This window comes from Emydura macquarii, unplaced genomic scaffold, assembly GCF_026122565.2.
Source record: "Emydura macquarii macquarii isolate MOO-44397 ecotype Brisbane River unplaced genomic scaffold, CSIRO-AGI_Emac_v2 contig_1253, whole genome shotgun sequence".
NCBI classification, from domain to species: domain Eukaryota; kingdom Metazoa; phylum Chordata; order Testudines; family Chelidae; genus Emydura; species Emydura macquarii.
The window spans coordinates 10774708-10798639 of NW_027131390.1; the positions used below are offsets into that span (position 1 = coordinate 10774708).

At 41.5% G+C, this 23932-nt stretch overlaps 1 protein-coding gene across 2 annotated transcripts in view; it reads right to left on the reverse strand.

Moving 5' to 3' along the window:
- Positions 1-23932, reverse strand: part of NRK (Nik related kinase) — a 124729-nt gene that overhangs the window by 23010 nt on the left and 77787 nt on the right. For both annotated transcript variants that reach the window (XM_067548146.1, XM_067548145.1), the window contains 12 exons: positions 23444-23575; positions 22256-22323; positions 21125-21240; positions 17493-17584; positions 15883-16001; positions 12551-12644; positions 9564-9728; positions 8465-8594; positions 7903-8061; positions 5952-6095; positions 4601-4735; positions 1267-1367 (listed from right to left, as the gene is read on the reverse strand). In XM_067548146.1, coding sequence (XP_067404247.1) covers positions 1267-1367; positions 4601-4735; positions 5952-6095; positions 7903-8061; positions 8465-8594; positions 9564-9728; positions 12551-12644; positions 15883-16001; positions 17493-17584; positions 21125-21240; positions 22256-22323; positions 23444-23575 — 1455 coding nt within the window. The remainder of the gene's footprint in view (positions 1-1266; positions 1368-4600; positions 4736-5951; positions 6096-7902; positions 8062-8464; positions 8595-9563; positions 9729-12550; positions 12645-15882; positions 16002-17492; positions 17585-21124; positions 21241-22255; positions 22324-23443; positions 23576-23932) is intronic.

Here is a 23932-nt window from a genome sequence, read left to right on the forward strand (position 1 = left end):
TCCTGTTTTAAAACGGAATCTTGTTATTTTTCTTTTTCAATCAAAAGGTGCAAGTTACTGAGTAGTGTAAAAGAATAACAGAAGGAGGTGTGATGATAAACATACCAAAATCTCAAAAGATACTGGAGCTGTAAAGATATTCACAGGCAGCATTTTATATCCTGACCCTGGTTGATTGTGAATTAGTACATTCAATGATATATTCATTATATATATTAATTATATACTTAAGGAAATTATCACTTCTAATGTATATTGTAAAGAGCCAGTCTATTAAAAATACATACCTACACTAGACACAGGGTCAAATTCTCTTCTCAGTTACACTTGTAATCCCAATGACTTCTATATACAAGAGCAGAATTTGGTCCTAACATCTATCAAATATCTGCTTACCTAACTCAGGTGATTTGTTCCACTTAAGTCTATGAACTGCTGTGTAAATCAAACAAAATTTAGTCCCTTATCTGAGCCATATCATTTTCTAGTACTTCAGCATTCTTATTTCATTTCTCTATTAATCGAAGATCTGAGTATGCAATTTCCTGTCCCAGAGTAAACTTCTTCTCCAGTCAACTTTCTACTGTACATTTTTTTATTACTCCCTCAGACTGGATGAAACACAAAAATGTACTCAGTCTCTGTGTCACAATTATCTCTATTTCAAGGAAAGGTTTAGGTATTTCTTTCCTCATACTTGAAATTAAATTTTGTTGGCAGTGCCTTACTGAAGTGTATGCAAACTGAACTATACAGCTGTGCACGATGGCCAACAGAGTAGAAAATTGTATTAATTTAAGCTTACATTGCCAAAAGTGCTCGGTGTTGGTTGAAGTCAATGGGAGCTCTCTCACTGATCTCAAAGGCTGGGTGCCCAACTCCTTTAGGTGCCCTAAAAGCCCCAGATTATTAAAGGGTATTGGGCCAATACTGAGCACTTTTGAAAAGCCAACCCTTAGCATTTTCCCCCCTTATTTTTGGTGCAGTTCATTTGTTTAAATGTCCAAACCCATATTTTAGACAAGCTGTTGCAAAAATGTGTTGCTTGCTAGTAAACCCGTGTCTGAAATGTTTAAGAGACCATTTGACATGTGGCATTTGCATGCTAAGCAAAATGATCTAAATTAAAAAAAAAAAAAAGTTTACTCGTTTACTTCTAAATTAAAAATAAAATGTTACACAAAGCCACAAACTCTGAAGCAAATGGTGGGTGATAAAGCACGAGATGCTAATGATATGTTTAAACCAACATCAGGTCTGTCTCACCTTAAAAGCCATAAATTTGTGATAGGGCTTTGGAGCCCACGCATACACCTCCACGGAGTTTTTCAAAGCAATAACGAGAAATTTGATTCTCTCATATTTCACTGCAATACAAAGGTAACAATTATTTAGGTTTCAGGTGGCCCCACATGAATCAAAAAAAACTTTGAGTTCAGGTTCTGATGTCCTTAATCCCACCCAATAATTTCAGTGGGGCTATTTTGGGAGTAAAGTACTGTTCAATGACTAACGGTATTAGAAGCTGGTCCTTGATATTTAACACTACTTACAAAGAATCTCTCTTTTACTCTGAACCTACAGTTCAATAACTTTCAGTAACAGCCAATGCTTATTATTACTAATATTTATTATTTATTTAGCACCCAAATGCATGCCAGCTATCTTACATATAATCAAGACAGGTCAGTGCCCTGAAAAGCACTCAGTCTAAGGCCCTGGTCCTGCAAGTACTTTTGCATGTAAGTAAAGTTAGTCACATGCATAAGTGCAGAGAAGATTGGAGCTTACGTGGGTCACTACACAGACACGGGAGAGGAAGGAAGCAATGCAAAATTATGATATTACTGAAGTCTAAATTTGGGCCTATGCCATTATCTATGGCTTAAAATGCTTTACAAAGGGGGTATTTTAAAGATGGGTAAACTGAGGCACAGAAAGGTCTGTGCAGTGTTTGCAAGCAGTTCGTTAGCAGCATTGGTGATGGGACGTCAAGCTTTTTAGTCCAGACGTATAGGTCAGATGGTAATTTTCTGTTCCCGGGTTGGACGAGAAACTCTAGAGTCAGATTTCTGGCATGAATGCTTGACAATTATAATAGTGATACGTTGTACCTAGTCCTTTGTACCTGAGTATCCAATGTCCATTATCGGAGTCATTCCACTACCTTCAATGGGCAGTGAACTGAACCATTATACAGCACCTTCATTGTACAGGTCTCAAAGCACTACACCGAAATTAATGAAACAGTCTTCACACTGCCCCTCGTCTCAGAGAGGCTAAGGCTCTATTGTGACTTTATGGCAGTGGCCCTCACCATTTCTATACCCTTTTGGTTATGTTTCTTATTGATATTGTAGGAGAGCCTGGGGCCCCACGCTCATTATCGAGGTGCTGCACAAACACATAACAAAACGCCTATCATGACAGTCTCAATCATCCACCTTTACTGATCCACTTTTGTCTGCATACAAACGAGATGGCCTCAAATCGCTGCTAGAGGCTGGGGAAACCACCACACCAACAGCTCTGCAAACTTTCCCACAGACAATTGCTTTTTGAAAGGATTTGCTGTCCCACAACCACCTCCCATAAGTATTACTTAGCGATGCTATCATGCGCAGGTTGTGATATTTTCTAAGCTACAAAAGGAAGGAGAGTAGTTTGCTGAGCTCCCAAGCAGAACTCTAAAGGCTTGATTCTCATCTCAGCATGTGCTGTGGCAATTAAATCCCCACGCATACGGGTGGCCAGGGCCTCCCCGTGTTTTGAGCTGAATGAGCATTTCAGAGATGAGCCATTTCTTTGAGTTGGTTAAGCTCCTGTTGGGATTATGAACAGTGAATGCAGAGCTGTGCACCGAAAATGACAGCTTTTTTGTATGTTTTGTTTTAATTCTGCCAGACACAAGCGTTTTCCTTGGAAATAGAACAGAATGCAAGGGTGTTACATTCCTACACATTCCTGCCTCGTTTTACATTCAGTGTCTGTGTGGCAAATATACAGCCAGGTTCTCTAAAAAGATGCAGGTGTTACACAATTTAGCTAAGGATCATTTTTGTGGAGTAAGGATGTGCTCAGCACATGCCACTGGTACAGGAACAAATCACACTTGCACAACACATAATGGCAACTTGGTGAAGGGGTGGGGTTGGACAAGGATGGTATACTGATGAGAAAGGCCAACCGAGGCAGAGTAAATAAAAAACAGCCTTTTCTTCCTCTCTACAGGAAAAGTGCCCATATGGGCAAAGGTCAGAATATGCAAGGATTTGCAAATAGTGAAATAATAGGAGCTGCTCTTCCAAAGCAGCAAAGTAAGAGAGTAAATCCATGTTTATCTGATACTGTGAGAGAGGAATACATTGCATTTTGGTTGAAGGTCAAAGCTGAGAAGCCAGTTTGAAAGGGGGCACAGTCTGCAAAGTCCAAGGGTATTTGTACAACTCCCGCAGACATAACCATGTTTTGGTAAACTGGAAATTTCAAAGTGCATTTGTTCAGAGAGGCTTTTTGTCTGAGGTTTGCAGGGGGTTCTCCAGATGTTAATTTCTATGGCTCAGGGAGAGTCTTTTGTATGACCATTTTGTCAAATTACTTAAGAATCTTTCTGTCTCATGCCCATAAGTGTACATTTACATTTATGCACACTTTTCTTTATAAAACCTAAAAATAAGTTATTAGAGTTGATATAAATGCAGTTGCACTACAATGCAATTACAAAAGAAAATAACTACAGGTTCACACAGATCTATTTATCTTCCTCTCTCTGATTCCAACCTTAACTATGCCAATTTTAAAGCACTGTGTTGTAAAAGCAAAGCAATAAAACAGAGTATAAGGCAAAAAGCTTGCCGTCCCACCCATCCACGCACCACCCACTCTTTTGCTATATTGCTTGGGAAAACATGGCTGTAATATAGCATCTTTTTGTGTTCTATTTTATGTTCTACTACAGCATTCATCACTGAAATGTCTTAAGTGCTAAAGTAATAATGACTGTCACATATGCTGGTGTTTATCTTCAAGGGTATTCTATCCAGAAGCTGAATAAAAGCCAGATATTTCAGCTACTATGGTCACAACTGCATTTTATTGTAAACTTGATTATGACTGACATATATATTTAAGGCTTATACAACATAAAGAAAGGAACGGATTGTGAGACACCCAACCCGATCAATCATCTGTAGGCACCTCATTGATACTGTTACCCCACAGGTACCCAGGGCCACAAGAGGAGACTGGTATGATGGAGGTGAAACATGTCACTAACATTTACGAGGATGCTAGCCAATCACAAAATGTTGGAATCACTGACTGAGCAACAGAAGCGTCCTACCTTCCAGTTCAGCCAGCCTTCGCAGCAAATCCTCGCAGTATGCCCTGCTGGTAATGGCAGCAAAGGGGGGAGGATTTGGAATCAAAGGGAGCGGAGCATCCATGATGTACTGCAGGCAGGTTTGAAGAAAGCTCAGAAACGAACAAGCCCAGGTATAATTGTTCAATAAGGGTGAAGGCAAGTGTGGGCAACGTGTGTGATCAGATGGGAAAGGAGGACTGCATAGCGATGCCTGGGAAAGAGGCTAACGAGACTCACCAACTTTGTAGTGCACGCAGCCTTCCAGGTCTCCCACGGACACCCAGCCTTGTCGCTTCTCCACCTCCGGGTCGTTGCGCAAAATCTTGTTTCTCAGCCATGATAAATAATACACCCTCAGCTTGTTCTTTTTGCCTGACGTGTGTAGATCAGAAAGAGAAGCATCACATTTTAATTCACAGCAGTACAAAATCTCATGGATTCAGCCTCTGGGATTGTAATGACCTAAAGTGCAAAAAGGCTTGTGTCGTTTCAGCTAAGTCCTGTGAGAAATGAGGCCAGCAGTGCAGAAGAGGAGACCCTATTTGGTGCTGATGACTGACATGGGACTGACACGCCAGTTGTATTGTGGCTCTTGCACACCTGTATTTTGTTCTTTTTTCCTAATGGTCAGACGTTACACAAATGTTTTCCCTTACACCCGCAGAATGGCTGCCCCTAGATCCATGCAGGATGGGAGAGCAGAACACCTGACATCTGTCACACCAAGCTGAAGGGAGGATTACAGCTATTGTCTGGAAACAACCATGGTGGATGGAGAAGTTTCTTCAATTCCAATTAATTGGCAGCCTTTATTGTAGGCACCTATTGTCTTTTGGGGAGGTATTTACCTCCTGTTGGGGAGGTATTTATTTCGTGATTCCCCCTCAGGAAGTCTTTTTAATTTTGTTTTTAGACGTATACTGTATAAGGCAAACAGCAATCTAGATTCAACAGAATGGCTCAAGATGGATGCTGCATCCCGTGGAAAGTCAGAATGAGGTAATCCAGGAAGCAGAGGCTTCCGCTATGCCAAATGTACTGTGTCCAACCTGTGCATAAATAGAAGCCACTTCAATCTTGTCCATCTAGGGCTCAGATCCTATGAGGTATTGAGCATCCTCAGTTGCCACTGCAGTCAATGGGAGCTGAGGACCTCAGCACTGGCAGAGCAGTGCCCCACATTACTGGTTTTCCCTCGTCAGCCATACAGCGATGTGATTTAACAATGTTTTTCATGGAAACCTGCTTAGAGCGATGCTCCCATCTTGTCTAAACAATTAACCAAATACAGACTTCCTAAGAAGTAAAGAAGTGATGGGAACCAGTCAGTTTTAAGGATCCAACACGCTTTTATATCCCACAAGCCATTTTACACATTAAGCACAGAATGACATATCTCAGGTCACATCTGAATTTGGAATGAGGATGCAAATGTCGGAGAGCCAAAGACTGCTGTCCTATTAATATAAATAACTGTCCTGAATTATCCTACAAGAGGAAAGTCTGTAACCTAATTAATAATCTAATTCCTCTTTATCATTGCTTCCAGCCCCACAGTGGGTCAGATACTTTTAGATACTGAACAAACCTGAGATGGTAATTAGCACATTGAGTCCTTCCAGAACATCCATTTGCTGGAATCGCCTCCTTGTGATCAGCGAGTAAACCCTTCCTTGTCCACTTCGGTCCAGCAGCCACAACCCGTTCTCTGTCCCCACCAGTAAATTTACTCCTGTTAATGAATAAAAATCACTGTAAATCGTCTACTGAGTCATGGCACATTTCAACATTAATTGCTTTTCTATAACTGATTCTGCTTTGGACTTCCTTATCTTAACTGCCTCTGATACCTTCTCTGTCACTGTGCAGATGATCTCTTGAAAAGAGAATTAAAAAATTCTCACTGCTTCACAATGCAATAAGGCCCCAATCCAGCAAAGTACTTAAGCACACGTTGACTTTAAGCATGAGCAGTCCCACTGAAGTCAATGTGGATTTAAACTACATGGCAAATGCTTTGTGAACTCAAACTGGTTTTGTAACCCCAAAAGTGGATTTTGAATATTGCAAAATCGCCAACACCAGTAATGCTCCCATGTCATGCAGGAGGTCAGATTAGACAGTCAAATGGTCCCTTCTAACCTTAAAATCTATGAATCACCTTCCAACCTCAAATTCAATGACGGGTAACAGTACCAAGTATATGGCACAATAGAAAAGAAACAAATGATGCTAGGAAGTACTTTATTCAGGAGTGAAATTTTCTGTGTTTTATAAAGATGCCTTTGAATGCCAAATGAATGGAGTGAATCCACCTGAAATCTAATTATTCCCAAGGAGTAAAGGCTCCAATGGGTTGCTGACATGAACTGACATCCACTGGATGGGGAGTCTGTTGGGCTGGCATGATTGGTAAGGTTCCTAATCAGTAAATTCTAGTGGAAATAAAACAGCATAAGGTATCACACTGCACGAAACTGTTGTTTATACAGGCAATGCTCCGATGAGGACCTGGCGTTGTTCAATCTCCATGTACATATAATTACAGACTTTGCTACACTGCTTTGTTCTTAATTTAAAATCTTGGCCTCCTTTAAACATACATTAAACAAAACCCGTGAAGCTGTAAACTGTAAATCGGCATTTCCTTTGGATAACGTTTCTCCTATTTCATTCATTTATTTTGTTTTCCATCTGAGGCTCAAACTGACTGGAGGTAAATATTATGTCAGCACCACAGAGCTCATCTTTTTTCGTCTTATGAAACAGATGGATGATTCAAACAATTTGAGAATTAAGGCGCTAAGAAATAGGGGCCAGGGCCACAACTGGGCTAAACTGGCGTAGTGCCACCGGAGTCAATAAATCTGTGCTGATTTATACCAACTGAGGCTCTCTGTAAGTGGCTGATCCTGCAAGGTGCTGAGTACCTCTTGAGAAACCAGTGGAAGTTGAGGGAGTTAAGCCTCTTGTAGAATTGATGTCTTGATCTGTTTTAGCGTCTAGAGAAGATTCCCGTAGGAAGACTCTATGGAATGGAAAGACTCTAGTACATGTGAGGGGATGGCTTAACCCATTCGGCTTCAGGTGTGGAATTATCTCCACTCCCTACAACCTGAAGGATAATTTGGCAAAGCTTGGCACAGTCAACTCAGCACTTCATTCAACTAAGGAAGATATATTAAATATTGGCCAGCTTACTGTGTGGGAATCTTTCTGGCAAGGCCTTAAAAACGCAGGTCCCCATGCGCTGGGAGGGCATTATAATCTCTTGGCTCTTTCTGTGAGAAAGATTTTAATTTGGTGCCCTCACTAAAACGTCCTCCTACCCTGTTCCACAGAATGTTCTGCAACGATGATTTATCTGGCAGTCACCTTCCGCCTCTAAGGTGGCTTCATTTGAGTGCTGCCGTAGGTAAATAGTCAATGAGTCACTTGGAATGCCCTACAAATGCAAACTCTTAGCATAGCCTATGCTATCAGAAATATGCTGTCCCTATTGTCTAATTATACACTTGCCCATCTATTTCTAAGCTTACCCCACAGAGCAGCACACAGGATCTCTGAATTAAATTTCTTCTTGTATTTGCGAATTTCCGGACTGTCACTCTGTGGCCGGATATTTGTCGGGTTGACATTGACAACAGAGCCTTTCCTTGCATTCTCTCTCCTAACTGGCTCTGGTCGGGGGCTAGATGCTGGAAGAAAAGACATAAGGAGTCAGGAGAGATGTAAGTGTTTGGTCACACCTCACATATGACTTGTTTATTGCAATTTGAAAGCAACTCCAGAAAGCTACATGTTTCAACACCTAGGGAATAATCTCTGCAAAACTTAACGTAGCATGAGGCAGAACCATATGTCTGCCGAGTTTCTGATGGATTCATGAATATACATTGGGCTCACACAATAACAGAGTAGTGTGCACTTCATCAGGAACATGGGCAGAAGCGGTGCAGTGAAATCCAACACTATTAACGTGGATTTAGAGTTTCAAAAAGTCAGCAGAAAATTACAATCTTAATTTCCAAGAATTAAGGCCGGTGCTTTTCACAAAAGAGCCAGGCATGATGCATTTATAATAAGAGTAATCATACTCACGAGAGCTACAAGTTGGCCCAACTGGACTGCTGGGAGGTGAGATTTGTAGCAGTCTAGGATCTATGAATGAAGTAAAGGATGCTGTAGAGGATGAACTGCCTTTTGAGGGCGTACTTTCTGTACTTGATGTCTACAATGAAAAAGAAGGTCGGTTTTCACTTCGGAAGTTGATAGAGCGACAGACATTACGCATCAGTGTTGGTATCTAGAAAGGCCTCTGAGGTGTATATGAAACTGTACGTGACATAATTAGATATGAGCAACAATTCTGAAGCACACGTTTGTGGTACGAATTGAACCACAATGCAGGTAGCCTGAGCAGAGAGTCATGACGAGATATAGCACAGAAGTGAAGTAACTGGTCCCTAGGGCAAGAGAAAGAGTAACAAGCACCTTGCTCTTAGATCACTCCCTGCTGTCTGATTTGAAGCAGGGCATTATTCAAATCTCTCTGCATCAAGGAGGATGCTGTTGCAGCAACCAGGGCTGTTTTAAAGACCTGTCCCTTGAGAGAGTTATTACTTCTTTGCACCTGTAGTGGGATTCCTTGCATTCCCTTAAGACAAACCCCTGTGTTGGCAGTATTGGTGATGTTCCTTTGATGCTGCTGATTTGCATCATAGGCAAAGCAGAGAGAGGATGAGTAGCTAAAGTCACACCCTAGGACAGGGCTGACGGCAGACATCTAAGAGCATTGCCAGCAGTCCCGCACCATGGGAAAAAGTGCAAGAAACCCTTCAACATTGTTTGTTTGTTTGCGTAGGGGGGAAAAGAAGGGGAAAAGCAGGGAGTAAAGGGTAAGGGAGGGGGCACAGAGAGATGAGGAACAGATGGAGAACAGGAGAGGAAGTAGAGATAGGGTTAGAGGGCCCAAGACTTTCTATTGGCCCCTGGATCAAGCCTCTTTGAGAAACAAGAGGACCAAAGAGCTCTTCTCTTTGAGAGACTTGTTTCTTCATAAAGAGACGTGAACCATGGGATTAACATCAACCTTTGGCGCCTGTGTAGGGGAAAAGGAAGGGCTGGAGGAAAGTGCTACTGCAATGAATCTAATCAACACAGTTTGAAGCTATATTATTATTTGACGCTTATTATTTACAGATTTCTTCTGAGGTCCTTGACTATTCTGTGTAACTTTCTGCTGGTTCACTGTGGAGTCCGACATTTGGCTTTGCTGTAGGAGATCTGGCAGGAGATAGTTCTGGCTGTGTATGCTCCAGAGTCCTTCCTGGGTGCTACAGCTTGGTTTCCCTGCAATATGATCCTGCACATGAGAACAGATTGGGAAGTTAAGTTCATCACAACATACTTGTTTCATTGTGTAGCCCTAGCAAGTTAGGACAGTAAGTACTGTTGGGGTGGTGTGGGGAGGCACAGTACTGTATGTGGTACATTGGTTGAAGAAAATCAGCTCATGGCACAAATGTCAACCCTACAAAAATATTAAAACTAAAATGACGGTGCTCTGATGTGCTAACGTGTGGCAAGCATTTAAGCAACATCAATAATGCTCCTTATTTACAAAATAGCTTTCATTAATTAATTAGTAAATCTTCACCCACCCCAAGTGGTAGGTAAGGATGTATTATCATTCAGGGAGAGAAATGAGGCCCAGAAATGAAATGATTTGCTCCAGAGCACAGGTGGAGTCGGCATCAGAGCTTGGATCAGAACTCATGAGTTCCTTGATTCCCAGCCTTCTGCTCAGACCATGCCTCATTACGGTCCTCGTCATTAAAACTTTCACTTACTGTAGTCGTAACATTTAATTGCAGAATAATCGCATTCAGTGATGGGACAGTGTAAAGACTGGGAAGCCTAAGACCAGTCTTACCAATACAGTGCATTTTTGTACTGTAACCTTCCTTAATAGGATCACAGACAATTGTATAGGTAAATACATGTCAATTAGGTGGATTATAAGACATCACACAAGTAGCATCTGTGGATGTGGTAAGGCAGAGGACGTTGTGTACAATGGCCAAATTTCAGGGAAAATAACTAAACTTAGGGAAAGCAGAGCTAGGAGCCATCGGCCAGGGAGAGAGAGATGGATCTTGAGACGGGATTTGTATAGGGACATTGAGGTACGGATACATGTTCTAGACGGTGAGTGCAGTGCAGAAGGATCTGTCTATTGTGGAGGATCAAGGGGAAGGATGGTATTTGAGGATCATAGGTGCTGTAGGAAACAATGGGATGCTAAGTGTTACATTAGAAATTTCCCATTGAGTTATACTAAAGCAAAAAAAAGAACATTCTTTATGGCTGGCTGAATCAGAAGCAGCAGTCTGTGTGGGTTGCCGATTGATAAACAACCCACAGAAGTAACTAAGCCTTTGTGAATGCTGGCCAATATATCTGATGACAAGCAGTGAATTCTAAATAGAAGCTGTTTGCCATTTAAAAGCCAAGTAACTAATTGGAAATTAAAGGGATGTGATGAAGCCTTTTTTATTCTACTTTTTTTTTTTTTTAAACTTGCCATTAGGTTAATATTCCGGGGTGTATTAACAGTGTTTTGTATGTAAGACATGGGAGGCAATTGTCTCTCTCTACTCAGCACTGGTGAGGCCGCAGCCAGGCTACTGTGTCCAATTCTGGGCTTCAGACTTTAGGCAAGATGTGGACAAATTGGAGTGAGTCCAAAGGAGAGCAAAAAAAAAAAAAAAAAAAAAAGATAAAAGGTATGGAAAACCTGACTGACGAGGAAAGATTAAAAAAACTGGGCACGTTTAATCTTGAGAAAAGATGACTGAAGCGGGGACCTGATAATAGTCTTCAAATATGTTAAAGGCTGTTATAACAAGAATGATGATCAATTGTTCTCCATGTCACTCAGGTAGCACAAGAAGTAATGGGCTTAATCTGCAGCAAGGGAGATTTAAGTTAGATTTTAGGAAGAGCTGTCTAACTATAAGGGCAGTTAAACTCTGGAATAGGCTTCCAAGGGAGGTTGTAGAATCCGCATCACTGGAAATTTTTAAGAACAGGTTGGACCAACACCTGTCAGGTATGATCTAGGTTTACTTGGCCCTGCCTCAGCCCAAGGGGTGACTTTTCAAGGTCTCTTCCGGCCTTACATTTCTGTAATTTGTTATCCTGCCTCTGCTGCATGATACGAGGAGTTCTTTCCCTACCGATCTGTTGCTTTTTCCATTGGCGAACCAACGTTTGATTTCTTTCCAAGGGAAGAAGGATTCTGTTGTGATTGAGGCTCAGGCTTGGGGTCTGGGAACCTGCACACTCGTGTTGGCTGTCACGGTTTGCCTGTATCACCTTGGGCAAGTCACTCACTCTCTCTGTGACTCATCGTCACCATTTGTGAAATGAGAATGAATTCATTTATGTTTGTCAAGTGCTTCAAGGTCCGTGGATAACAGGTGCTCTACAAGTACTCTACAGGTACTCCAGTAATATTATTATTACTTTGTGTTTTCAAGGCAGTAATGGAGAGTATGGTTCTATTTTGTTTGCTTTCTTTTCTCGTGCACCAGGATTACCAGGCATATGAACAGGAAAGTCCTCTGCACTCGGGGAAAACTGTTTGCTAGTTAATGCAGTTGGGGCTGAGCCAGAAGATGAAGCATGAGAACACAACATACTGGTTTTGTGGGGGTCCTTTGTGACTTTTTAAATTCCTAGGAATGAAAGTATTTTTCATTGGGTAATGTTTTAAACAGTGAGAGGATATTTCTCCCTAAATTATAAATATTATAAAGTGGGTAAAAAATCTGGACCCAAATTCTGTACTATGATAATTGATAGCATTGTGTTATTTAGGTCCTTTAACAAATCTGTAAATTCGAGACTCTATTCCACTCAGTAAGTAAGAAAGACAAATAAAGAGCCACGATTTGGTACCTAACCATAAGTGGATTTATAGGAAGGCACAAAACCTGAAATGGTTTTAAAAAATCTTTTAAATATTTGTAGCTGTAATTTGAAATTGCAGATCAAAACTTTACAGTAAATGAGTGACTGCTGAAGAAATGGAAATAACGTTTATCATGTACATTAGCCATGATAGGTAATTTGACTCCCCATAGCCTTCCCTCTGCCCCCACCTTCAAATGGCCAAATTACCTTCTGTTCTATTATGGTGCTTTGGGGTTTCAGTTCAATTCCATCTGGAACTCTTGTCCTTGAAAAATCTGCCATTCCATTACTTAGCAGTTGCCTGGTAACAAACTCCAATTAATGAACGTTCCAAATCCAGGTAAAAACAAGACACTCGCATTCTAAGATAAACTAACTCTGCTGAATTAACAGTAGCTGGTACACTTTGCTATTTTTGTACAGGAGCAAGTTGATTAGCTTGTGTACACATCTACATAGACTTTATGCTGAAAGTAACACGATTTGCAATAGGCCACCCCCCTCCACCACCCAAATACCAAGTGATTACTTTATATTTTCCCCAGGGACTCCAATATAATTTTTTTCAGACACCACTTCAATTAGGCAATTGATATTTGATCCATGGAGTAATCACTTCAGACAGGCTTGACTATGTACTTTGCCCACTCTTCCACTTCCAAAGGAAAACATCTCCCACACTAGTGAATATTTGTCCAAAGGCTGCAATTATTACTAAAAAAATAGGAAATAACACTAAAGAAACAAATGGGGAAAACATATATTTGTACAGCAAAGTTGGCCATGGCCGATCATCCTCACCATAGGCTACCCTTTGATCCAACTGCAGTTTACTGCCCTAAAAATCACACAGAGGGCCGCTAGTAGATATGAAACCTTCCATCCCATTGAAGCTTAGATGCCAGGTATGGACTACAAGCCTTAAACCTGTGCCTCCATACAGAGCAGTCATTGAGCCTATCCCTGCAAGTTCGTACTAGTGGATGTTAATGTCCCATGGCAACAATAACCCTAAATCCCCCAGGAAGAACTGAACGAGACCCTGAAGAGTAGTAACCATGCTAATCACAAAAAGGTATGCATGTGCTATCTGAGTTTGCCCCAATAGAAAAGAAAATTGCAGTAGATTAGACAAAATATGTATAACCTGTCCATTTAATAAACCTATAACCCACCCAACTCCTCCCGCAGCATGTTGGTGGGGTGGGAAATAATTGCTACACCTGCATGAAGAAGGGCAATGATTTGCTTCTGCAGAAAGGATTAAATTAAACCATTGCAAACATAATAAAATTGGAAGGAAGCATGACAGGAGAGCAGAGGGATCGCTGAGAATTGTTGGCTGTTCTTATGAAGGAGGTGAGTGGGACTTGCCCTGAAGGAAAACTGAAATCCACTTTTATTAATTGTGAGCAAAGAGCTGCATACAAATCCAGGGGAGGGGTGGGTTTGAATTTTGTATGTGAATAGTGCACTTTCAGAGCTGAGATGAGAGCTACAAAAATGAGCCACAAGAAATCCTCTGATTTAGGGGGAATTGGTGTTATTCGACCATTGTGGATTATCCTAGGAGATGTGTTCTCACTGTAGTGGAATAAATATGCATGACTACAGTACACATGCACATATACTGTGCAAGCATATAGAGAGTTTAACACGTGCAGATCACATGCATTAAAATCCTTTATTAAAAGAACAAGGGGGAAATTTTGATTTTATCTGGCACATAAGCAGAGCAGAAAATAGCACTCGCACCTTCTCTGCTGGACAGCCCATGGCAAAAGATGGCTGCCCCTGCCCTGGCTCCCCTGAAAACCTGCACAGAGATGTCTCCTCAGATCCTCCACATTGGGTACAGTTAATGGGGTTGGGACAAGGGGACAAGAAACTTCTTCCCATATTTGGCATAGCCTTCAGCTCCTTGGCAATGTATGCCTACTCTAAGAGAGGACACATTATGCAAGCTGTGGCTTTCTCTCTTTCTTTTTCACCTGTTCTCAGCCAGAATAGAAGCAGATACCAAAGCTTCTTAGTTGTCCTATTGGGAATAAGGAAATATGCTTATTTTCAATGGCTAGTTAGAATCTGGCCTAGGTGTCTCATCTAAAGCCGATGCAAGCCAATGAACTTCATTGGGCTTTGGACCAGGCACTTCGATATTAGACAGGAAAGAAAAAGTTTTTAAACTCTTGACACCTGTGGCAATGGATCCTTTATCAGGTCATGAAAAGATTCATTACTAGCTGCAGATTTCACTTTGACCACTAGAGTTTCCTCTATCCAATTAGCATTAATCAGGACATATTTCCCTGAAGATCTATCATTTAATTGAAATGGTGCTCAACTGAAATTGGGTTTTTAGCTAATAGGTGAGATGATACTTTTGATTGCACAAAACTTCCAGATATGCCTCTATGTATATGAAGGCAAACCTCGGGGGGGAAGGAGGGGGTCATATTGTTAAATCCCTTTTACAAAAAGCCCTGTAACTCTCCGATATAGAAGAGAATTGTGTGTAGTTAAAATGACCGTGACAAGGAACTTTAGAATTATTACTGCATGACAGGCACAAAACTCTAAAAATTAAGTAATAGGTTAAATGTTATACAGCAAAGCAAGCCTTTTTTTTTTTTCCCATTATCTGATGTATACAATGCACTCTAATCTACAATTGATAAAAACTTCCTTTTTTCAGATCACAACAGGGCAGTCTGGAAGAGGGGCACTAAAGAAAAATAAGGCCTTATATAAAAAAAAAAGCTAACAAGCTAGAGAGTTTTCAACATTTTTCCTCCAGTGCTTTGAAAACTGTAAAACACAAATCAGTAGCACATGCAGGCATGAAAACTTTGTCTTCAGAGCAGGACAGAATAGATGTGCATACTGGAAACAACTGGTAACAGGCCAAAGCACTAGCCTGCCAAGTATGTTAAAAATCTGTGAATCTCCTCCTACAGGTTGAGAAAATTATGTTTGTAATTATTGTATGTTAGAACAGAAGCAGCCTCGTACCAGAAAGCTTTGTGGTACTGTGGTGCACTTTGGAAACATCCTGGAACATGAATTAACAGATAGTTTCTTTGCAAACAAATCAGAAATATTGTTCCTTGATACTAGAACAAGGATTATATTTATAGTTCCCAACAATCTGGATCACTGGCTGAGCCCATCACTCTTACTTTTCCCTTTCATTTGGAATAGCAAATAATGCACAAGCAATTATTTCTCTGCAAAATAGGCATTTTAAATGACGGGTAAGAATGCTGACAAAACCAGCAATGGAGAACTGGAAAGCTAAAGGAGAATGCGTAACTTTAAGATCAGTTTGGTAAAAGTATGCATATCTGAGATGCATCATCTGATAATTGTAGTGATTCTGCAAAGCTGCAATATCAAAAATATAACTGGCCAGATTCTCAGTTGGTGTAAATGAGTGGCACTTACATCCATAGAGCTGTGCTCAGCTGAGGATCTGACCCAACTTGTTTGCTGATAGTTAAAAGACTAGGAAAAAAAAAAAAAGAAAAAAAAAAGCTAACCTTGTATGATTCATATCATCCTCATCACTGCTGACCAGTTCATCACTAGATGATGAATATTCTGCTACTGTGGAGAACAAGTTGGCACCATCTTTTCCCTTGGCAAAGGAGGCTGGACTCTGAATAAAGAAAACTTGATTGCATTTTCCTATTTAAGAATCCACTTCAAAACCACATGAGCAGTCATCTTATTCCACTTTTAGTTTGCCCCAGTGTAAACAGTTACTGCAACTTTTAACTAAAAGTATTTATTATGCAGATAATACTTTTGCACTATCGAACACTGGAGCCAGGCAGTTCACAAAGAATAATGAGCTAAACTAAAATGACTGAATTACTCTAGCAATGGAGTGTGGTTAATTTTAACCGAGCTGTTAATTTTAGGCTCAAACATCTAACCACAGTTCAGCAGGGTGAACGTTCACTAGTAGTATAAGCACCTTTCATCCAATCTCAGCTCTTTAAAAAGGTTACTTTTGAATGTTGGGGAAAAGGTTAGGTTTAATCTCAACGATATTTAAGGGGTGGATTCTAATATCTGTTTAGCAAATGTTTGTATAGAGAGGTATTATACACAGGAAAAACAAACCTCTCACTTTAATTTGATATGCACATTCCCCCAAGCAGTTTGAGGCATGATTATGCTTCAAGGAGCTTCTGCACAGCTGCCTTCTTGGACTTGTGGCTAAATGCCATAATTTAGCCCTAAACTGGAGCCCTTGGCCTCTACTGAGTCTGCTCAAGTTGACAATCAGTGCTAATTCTGATGGTGGTTTTGAGGTTGTGGATATAAGTCCACTGGGAAATGAAGTGAGACTGCCATCTATCTATCAATGGTACTTCTATGGCTCCCATTGCTGCAGTATCTGAGCACCTCACAATTTTTAATATGTTTATTCTCAGACACCCCTGTGAGGTAGGGAAGTGCTACTATCCCCGTTCTTAGGGTTGGGAAGCTGAGACACAAAGAGACTATGTGACTTGCCCAAGGTCACACATGGACACAAACCTGAGTCACTGATGTCCGAGGCTATTACCCTAACCACTGGACCATCCTTCCTCTCCACCCAACCCATCTTACGCAGACCACCGAAGCGCTAACTGATGTTAAAAATGCTAGGTCGCTCCTATCTTGCTCTAGATTTGGCCTGGTCTCTGGCTCTGCATTCCTCCCAGCTAGCTAGGCCCTTCACTGCAACTTGTAAAAACGCCAAACACTCCACGCATGATCTCTGGCTCAGGGATTAGCTTAGCGCCCGTTACCTGCACTGATGGACAAACAACAAACTTTGAACTAATAAAAAAAGATAAAGAAACGGCGGTCACACTTTATATTAATGGGCACATTTATACACAGCTCCTGAAGGGTTAATACATTATTAAGCATGTTACAGCCATGAGGGGTATGTGATCCGATGGTTATAAGGACAGCCGTAGATTGTGCTACAGCTAGGTATAAGCTGGGCCTCTGAGCCGCCTTGTTGACTTGTGGGACTCTATACCAATTGGTTAACCATTTATTAAAACATCCATTACACATTGATGCTGTTTATAAATGTACTCTTACTAGAAAGTGTGACCAAAACAGTGTTGGCAGTAAAAGAACCTACTAAAAACCGGGCAGGGTGTGGAGCATTTTCAGACTTCTTCTTACACTGCTGCGGGAGGTTCTGAGACCGTGGGCTTCCTGTCTTGGACAATCCTTGATTTCCCAAAAGGAGAGAAAAGCATTAAAACACTGAACAATCCCAACACATGCATAGGCCTCCTTTGCTAACATGGTGCAGTTTTCTCTCTTATGGAAAGGGAAGCCTTCCTGGGTCTGATTATTCAGGGTGAACTCCCCCCCACCTTCCCCTCCCTGCGACCTTGCATGCCTATGTAACTCCCAAACACAGCTAATATTGATGCCTTTCTGCTGCAGAGGGTGAGGCTGGCAGAATGGAAGCCAGCTGGCTTGCACAAGCGCTGTGTACCGTGGAGGAGCAGCAGCTCTGTGCACAAGAATAGACTGGAGGAAGTGGACATGCCAGGGCTGGGGCAAAGCTGTGAAACAGCTCATCACATCAGCAATTGCTCAGCACATTGCAGTGGGTGCCACCCAGCTGCACTCCCCTGGCTGCCAGCCCCGGCAGAGGATGGAAACCCTGAGCCGCCCCAAACCACATGTGCATGTTTTCCTGAGCACTCAGATGCAACACCAGGATTTGGCCTTCAAATGACTGTTGAGCGGAAACAGCATAAAGGGCCCAATCCTGCAAACAGCCAGTGTTGAGGTAAATATTCTCTACTCACGTGGACAGTCCCACGACAACCAATGGCTCTGCTCCCATGAGGAAGAGGGAGAAGAGTCATGCCTCACTTTTTTTTAGAATGTCTTATGACATTTTGCCACTGTCCAAAATTCAGAGCTCTGATCTCTTAAACTTCAGCCCCCTGTGCAAGCCCAGGTATGCTGACACTGAAAGTGAAGGGGCAGCTGTAGCACGGGCCCTGTGCTCGATTTAACCTAGCCAGCACGGGTGTGAATAGCAGCACGGTGGCACAGGCAAACAAGCAAAGTACAGACCTGCTGGGGAGGCTGTGCACATACTGAGGTACCTCGCCTTGGCGGAAGCCTGGGCCGCCGCCCACGTCTTCGCGACGGTTACCCGTCGCAGCTAGATTACAGCTCGTGTGGGCAGGCCTCCCGGTACCACAGTCGCACCTTCACTTGCGGCGCAGACATGCCCATGGAAGTTAAGTAACGGTGTGTCTAACCACCCAGCTCCCTCCGCTAAAAGCAGAGGAGAGCTGCCCCTCTTCCCTCCACAGCTTCTCCTCCTCCTCCTCCTCGGCTGGTGCAGGAAAAGCTCCCCTTGGAAAGTCCCGGTTCAGGTCTTGCCTCCCTTTACTCCTCGGCAGTCATAAGCCACGTCAGCACAGATGGCTGGTTTAGCTGGGCTGTCTGGCACATGGTGGGTGGGAGTGGGGAGGAGATGAGGCTCCGCCCTTTCCCCACCCACGCCTGCCTACTTCCCAAGCAATGACATAGGAAGGGCAGAACTGTCCAGGACAGCTGCCGTCCTCCTCCACAGATGGTCTACTGATGCAACTGGGCCATGAAGGGAAGTACATGGGCACCTGATTACCCCTTACTCCTCTGCATGGGCATATAAGGCAGCTCACAACTCAGCTCATTGCTTAATAACTTATCACATGGCCAGTTCCATTGCTATCAGTGGTATCAGTGGGACTTCTTGCAGAGTAAGGCACTGCTCAGTAAGAGTAAGGATGGCAGAATCTGGCCCTTACAGATTAGGACTCTATAACCCAGGTAGTTATTTGGGAATTTACATCATTTTTTTTTACAATCACTATGTGGATTTAAGCATTTTCTAAAGATGTTTTGATTCAGAACTCATTGCTGGTCACTGAGTGTTTAAAGCAACTATGCTGCAATATTAGTTTAAATGTATTTTTAGCCCGTATACATCTAATTCACTGTTCCTTTCGATTTGGGAAAATAAACTTTTTCCTAAATATCATGTCAGAACTAGCTGTCATTCAATTACACTTAAGAACCCAAGGAGACAGTTTAAACCACAGGGGAGGTTTTCTATTCTTTCCATGGCTGGTGAGGGTTTCACTTCCCTTTACCAGAATAGCACAGGCGTTACACATCATACAGAGACTGCAAACTGGAGTTGGGTTGCTACAAGACTGCTTATTGCTAAATTATTATTTAAACATAAAACGACATCAAAGGAAAGGAAAACAAGGCACAATCATTTTAAAGCGTGGTTTGGGTTTTTCTTAAAGCAAAGTTTCCTACATCTTATGACTATTTAAAGCAAAGTTTCCTTGAATGTGTGACTGCAATAAATATGCAACTCGGCCGTCATTTGTCAACTGTTTGTAAATTAACATGACCTCCACTTTAAAAATAAAATTTTCTTTAAATACCATATTATTATGAAATGTATTTCTAAGACGTTCATTGCCATGGTATCTGCCTTAACACCAGTGGGCCTGATTTCCCTCCCCCGCCTTAATAGTCCTTTACACTAGTGCAAAGTGTGTCAAATGCTACCGTTTTGCAAAGAGCTACACAAGGTGCAAAGCAATGGCCAATCAGGCTTCATATATGTAACTGGTACTCTAACATCAAGGGGATGAATGAAGGTAATTAAATGTATTTTAAAGTACATCAAGGTGGGTGAGGCAATATCTGTTATTGGCCCAACTTCTGTTGGTGAAAGTGACAAGCGTTCGAGCTACCTGAAGAAGAGCTCGCTGTAGTTCCACAGCTTCTCTCTTTCACCAACAGAAGTTGGGCCAATAAAAGATATTACCTCCCCCACTTTGTCTCTCTAATATCCTGGGGCCAACATGGCTACAACAACACATGCTTAATTATAATCTATTGAGGGGTATCTAGAGAAGAATAAGGCTATCTCCTTCCCCCTCAGTGACCTCTGCCTGCTGGTGCTTCAAAGCACATATTTAAGAGGAATCCAAGTTTGCAGGGCCACACGTTTGAAAGAACTAACATAACCCAAGAGAGCTATACAGGTCTTCACTCACAAGTAGTGATACAAAGCTTAGAACCCCTCACACCACCACACGTTCTGCTTACTCGACGTGGTTGTTTCCATCTAATAATTTGCTTCTGGCCCTTTTTTAAAGTTTCACTATGTTTTTCAATAAATAATAATATACCAAAGGAATGTTTCATAAGATGCTGAATGGGGAGTCTCATGTCTTCCTCAGCCAAAACAATAATAGAGTGCAGAAATGTTAATGCATAACAGCTGCTAAACTGTATCATCTCATTAGCTAGCAATTCAATAAGTAGTAAAGGTCATGAAGAAAAACTCTGATGAGTTACTATTAGTATTGTATCAGGCCAATGTACTCATAATACCAGATCTGCCGACTTTCAATAGTGCCAGTGAGTAAAAAGAAATTGATTTTGTTTTTCACCTCCTAATTGAGACAGTTTATTACATTTTCCATCTGGGAACATGCTCACAGTCACTTTTGCACTCAAAAAAGGAATTGTTTCTATTTTAACTCCGTGCTTGGCACACAGACTGTACAATCCAGAAAGCAATCAAAATCGTGTCACTAAAAGACATGCAGTAAACACAAATACAAATGTGTGCGCAAGATTTTAACGTATCGGACTCAACATGTGCCAGATTTCTAGGGATAGGAATGTTACACGTCTTGGTTGATAAATAGTTGAGCTAGGAATCACCTGAGGTTGATCTTTTGCTGAGATGAGATCCCATCTCGCATTGCCTGCTGCCAGGAGAGCTACTGCTGCTGTTTAGTTTCAAAGCATGTCCCCCCGGGGATGGCCGGTGCACGTTACTAAACACAAAGACAAAAATCACATCAGAATATTTTGCATTTCTGTTCCAGGGCCTCTGAGCATGTACAGACTTTAATTAATCCAGCCTCAGAACACCCCTAGGAGGTAGGTATCATTACCTCCATTTACAAACAGAGAAATGATTGCACAGGAAGATAAAGGGACTTGCCTAAGGTCAAAATAAACATGGTCAAACTCCTGACTCCAAACACTGGGATTTAACCACTAGCCCATGTCTACTTTTTGTATTGCATCTTATAGAGCACATTCAGGAATTAAGCTATTGGCACAAACACTGCAAGTCACAGCTAAATTGCATATACCCAGTCAGGGACAGAAACGAGGAGCATCAGTGCCAAAAAATCACCGACCTCTACCCCTTGTCCACAGTGTGACACACATGGGTCTGATTCTCCATTAGCCTACTTCTCGTGCAGTCATTTACACCAATGCAAGGCAGATGCTAGCAAATCAGCGTGGAAGGATGTTGCTACCATTTGGCACTCGTGTGAATGACGGCACAATATGCAGGGCAATGGAGAATCAGGCCCACTGAATTATATTCATTGGACTCCAACTACACAGATAAACTGGACCAAATTGGAGTCCTCTTCTGGCCCTATAGACGAGTTTGCAGGATCAGTCCCTTACATATCACCGGTTATCAGTGGAGTTAGGGACTGACAATATGAGATGAAAAATTACATTGACACAAAGAGAGAAGAGGAGCAGATTTTCTTTGGGTTAAAATCACACCTGTAAATTGTTAAAAGGAGAAGTGTGAGGCTGGTTTAGAAGCTTCTTTAAGGTTCAAGGTCATAAAATTTGGCTGGGTTCTTTGTGGGTAAATTGGCTCAAGAGAGGGAATAACTGTAACTGTCATTAAATGAAGTATGCACCGACGGTGACAGTGGAGTTCTTGAAGTTATGGCTTCAGTTTTAATAAACTGGCTTCAGTTTTCCTGGTGATAATAAATCAACATTAGTTTAAGCACAAAACACAGAGGAGCTTACCTTGAAGGACATCTTTGATGGTCAAGATGATCCCTGCTGTAAAATTTAGAGGTTGTTCTTTCTGGAACCTTAAAGATTTAACCAAATGTTTCAGTTCATATACTCAGTTAATAATCCCAATATGCCCTGCATAAATACAAAAGACAGACTAATACACATAGAAGAAAAATGCTCCCGGGGGACGTTCTAGGAATGTGTCTTTTTATTGGAAACTACATTGTTGGGTCAGTTTTTGTAGTGAAGGGGGAAATACAGTTCTGGTCATGTATACGTGTTCTTGTCCAGGGACTACCAATCTACAGGATGAATTACCTTGAATTGCTACAAAAAAAACCACATCCACCCATGAGGCAGTAGAACATATATACGCAAATACTCAACACTTGTACTTAGGGGTTTTGGCTAAAAAAGAGACAAAAAAAATCCCTTGAATTATGTGAACTAATAATCTAGCTCTGCAACCTCGTAACTAGATTCTTCAAAGCGGGGGGTTGGGGTGGGTGAGGGAAGGAGGGAAGAAACCAAATAGTTGGTCTAGCTAAGTAAGTGTAGATACATACACAGACCGCACACACATATTTTATGTATTGACACACATAGCATACACTCACTGAGACCAGATATGGTTATATTTACCCAAACCCATGTTTTTAGAACATTATGCTTTCCAGATTAACAAAATCTCTTCGGCCAACACACCAATTTTTAAACTCCTGGGAGATTTTACTAATATCCTATCAATCTATTCTAACTAATCTATTTTAACACATTTGTAGAGGTGTAAAGAGAAGAGAGTGACAGAATTATAGGGTGAAATCCTGGCTTCACTGAAGTCAGTGGGAGTTTTGCCCAGATTTCACACACATACAGCCCCTTCGTCAGTGAGTTGGGTATTATCGGCGATAGCCATTCCTAACAACTGTAAAGTGACCTCTAGATTAAGAAATGGATAGTGAGATGAAAAAAACAACAGCAGGAGTCTAATTTTCCCCTTGATGCAGCTCTGTCTATTTGTCATGTGCCCATCTATGTGGTATCGAGGCATATATGTAAATTAGGCAAGTGTGTATAGGCGTTAAGGACCCAATTCAATGCTTAATGAAGAAAGTCAATGGAATGAATCCTATTGACTTCAATGGAGCTGAATCAGGAGCTAATAATAATGGCCACCCCTTCAATTTCCAGTACCTTTGGTGGCTGCTCTTCATTTTGACAGACACTCCAGAACACATCATCCTGTACCGGGCTTACTGGTGTTATCACCATGTCTGACAGTGAACTGCTGTGGTATATGTCTCTGCTGGTCCGAAGGTTTTCACTCTTCAAACAAATGAAGTTTATGTCAAAAACAGTACCCCATGCAGTAGAATAACTCTACAAATACTACCACCACCACCCTACTGGTATAGCCAGGTACGGTATTTAGCAAAGCGGACATATTGCATTAAATAAGAACCATTGGCACATGGATACGGCCTTATTTATCTTCACCATTGTAATGGAAGCTTTTATTTTCAGGATGCGGGACACCAAGATTTCATGATAATGGATACCATAAAATATGTTGCCAGTAAAAATTTCTTATACTTCACATACATCTTCAAAAAAAAAAAACAAAAACAAAAAAACCCATAAAAAGTTAATATTTCATTAGTAATACATGGCCAACTGCTTAAC